General features: G+C 41.1%; 1 protein-coding gene across 1 annotated transcript; it reads right to left on the bottom strand.

The window, feature by feature from the left end:
• Positions 1 to 346: 346 nt before the first annotated feature.
• Positions 347 to 1,309, bottom strand: LOC104991210 (olfactory receptor 13C8). Its single transcript, XM_010843612.1, has one exon. The coding sequence runs from the start codon at positions 1,307 to 1,309 to the stop codon at positions 347 to 349; it is 963 nt and encodes a 320-aa protein (XP_010841914.1).
• Positions 1,310 to 2,274: the final 965 nt, after the last annotated feature.

Here is a 2,274-nt window from a genome sequence, read left to right as displayed (position 1 = left end):
AGAGGATGAGATGGTTGGATGGCATCACTGACTCCATGGACATCAGTTTGAGCAAGCCCCAGGAGTTGGTGATGGCCAGGGAAGCCGGGTGTGCTGCAGTCCGTGGGGTTGTAAAGAGTCAGTGACTGAACTGAAACTGAATGATCCTGCCATCACATTCCTCATCATACATCTGGGAAAAAACATGGCCTGAAGCAACAGTTGCAGTTTACAATATCTTATAGTTTTGAATGACATTTTGTGAAGTTGTTTTCACATGGTAATCTTCTCTATTTGAATTTTGTGTCTGCAGCAGCTTTGAATTCTGAGTTTATACTCAGAATATATACTATAAATAAATCATAACTCATATTCCATCAGAGAAGTTTTTCCTACCCAGCATGTTCCTCACAGCAATTTTTACATCCTTGTTCCTCAGACTATAGATGAGAGGATTGAGCATGGGAGTCATCACTCCATAGAGGAGAGAGATGAGGGCCTCAATGATGTCTTGATTATCTGTACCAGCGGAGCTTTTAGATTTGGGCTTAGCATACATGAAGAAGATTGTTACAAAGAATACAATCACTACTGTGAGATGGGCTGAGCAGGTGGAGAAGGCCTTACGTTTTCCTTCAGTGGAAGGTATTCTTAGAATAGTGGCAACAATGAAAATGTAAGAGATGGAAATTACTAGCAATGGAATAACTAGAACAATCAGATTTGACCCTGCCATGCTGATCACATTAATTGAAATATCAGCACAGGCCAATTTTAGGATAGCCAGAATTTCACAAACAAAATGGTTAATTACATTGTCAGCACAAAATGGTAATTGCAATGCAAGAGATGTCTGCACCACTGAGTCAACAATACCTGCAACCCAGGATCCAGCTGCCATGGGCACGTAAGCACCTTTTCTCATGATGACAGGGTATCTCAGTGGGTAGCAGATGGCCACATAGCGGTCAAGTGCCATCATGCCCAGAAGTACACACTCTGTGGCTCCCATGGCAAAAGAGAGAAACATTTGCACCATGCATCCAGAGAAGGAAACCCTTTTCCTTACTGTAAGAAAACTGCCAAGAATTAATGGGACAGAGGAGCTTGTATAGCAAATGTCCAGGAAGGAAAGATTACAGAGGAAGAAATACATGGGGGTGTGCAAATGAGAATAACAGATGATTACAGAGATAAGGACTCCATTTCCCAGCAGGATCATCAGGTACATACACAGAACTAGCACAAAGAATACTGTCTGGAGCTCTGGGTGAGCAGAAAGCCCAGTCAGAACAAATTCTCTCAACACGGAATCATTGGTTCTTCCCATGTTGTGTATATCCTTTCTCCAGCAGCACTCTATGGATAATACAATAGATGTTTGTTAATTCAGTGTCTCCAAGAGCTCCTGTTTTAAGAATCATATTCTTTGTTATTAAAGTGTTAGTTGCTCAGTTGTGTCCAACTCTTTGTGACCCCATTGCCTGTAGCTCACCAGGCTCCTCTATCCATGGGATTCTCCGGGCAAGAATACTGTAATGGGTTGCCATTCTCTTCTCCAGGGGATCTTCCTGACCCAGGAAATGAACCCGGGTCTCCTGCATTGCAGGTGGTTTCTTTACCAACCGAGCCACCAAGAAAGCCCTTTGTTATTTAGTTCTGTATTTGAAAGCAACAAGATAACTCTGAGACAATCTCTTACTCTAAACCTTGACCGCTAGAGCAGGAATCCTAAGATAATTTTCTCAGAGTTAAGAGGGAACACTTTTTGATTGTAGGATGCTTCGATCTCAAGCCAGTTTATTGCCCTTTCTAGTGGTTCTACTTCTTAACACATTGATTTAGTATCAGTGATCTGGATGCAGCAGGCAGATAAAATTTATTTGCAAGTGATTCCTGTGCTGTGTTTTTTGAATTTGTAAATTTAAATTACATTTTAAAAATGTTTTAAAGGTAGTATATAAGCTGTAAAATTATTTTCAGCTTGTGTTAAAAAAAACTGTAGTATTTGAAAACATTAGATCCATTTCCATTATGGAGCTCAGGTATAACTGACTCATTAGGTTTGAAGCACATTCTCCATCTTACCAGAGTGTACCAGAATACCATCCTCTCTCTTTTCTTTGCTTGTCAATGGAGATGATTATTAGTTACCAATTGGTGGCTCAAAGGTAATGAATTCACCTACCAAGGCAGGAGCCTTGGGTTTGATCCCTAGGTTGGGTAGATTCCCTGGAGAAGGAAATGGCAACCTATTCCAGTATTCTTGCCTGGGAAATCCCATGGACAGAGAAG

This window comes from Bison bison, unplaced genomic scaffold (assembly GCF_000754665.1).
Source record: "Bison bison bison isolate TAMUID 2011002044 unplaced genomic scaffold, Bison_UMD1.0 scf7180017864183, whole genome shotgun sequence".
Taxonomy (NCBI): Eukaryota; Metazoa; Chordata; class Mammalia; order Artiodactyla; family Bovidae; genus Bison; species Bison bison.
This window is presented reverse-complemented; position numbering and strand designations above follow the sequence as displayed.

Bases quoted from the DNA above. Each gene is read 5' to 3' on its own strand.
- LOC104991210 (XM_010843612.1), bottom strand. From the start codon at position 1,309: ATGGGAAGAACCAATGATTCCGTGTTGAGAGAATTTGTTCTGACTGGG.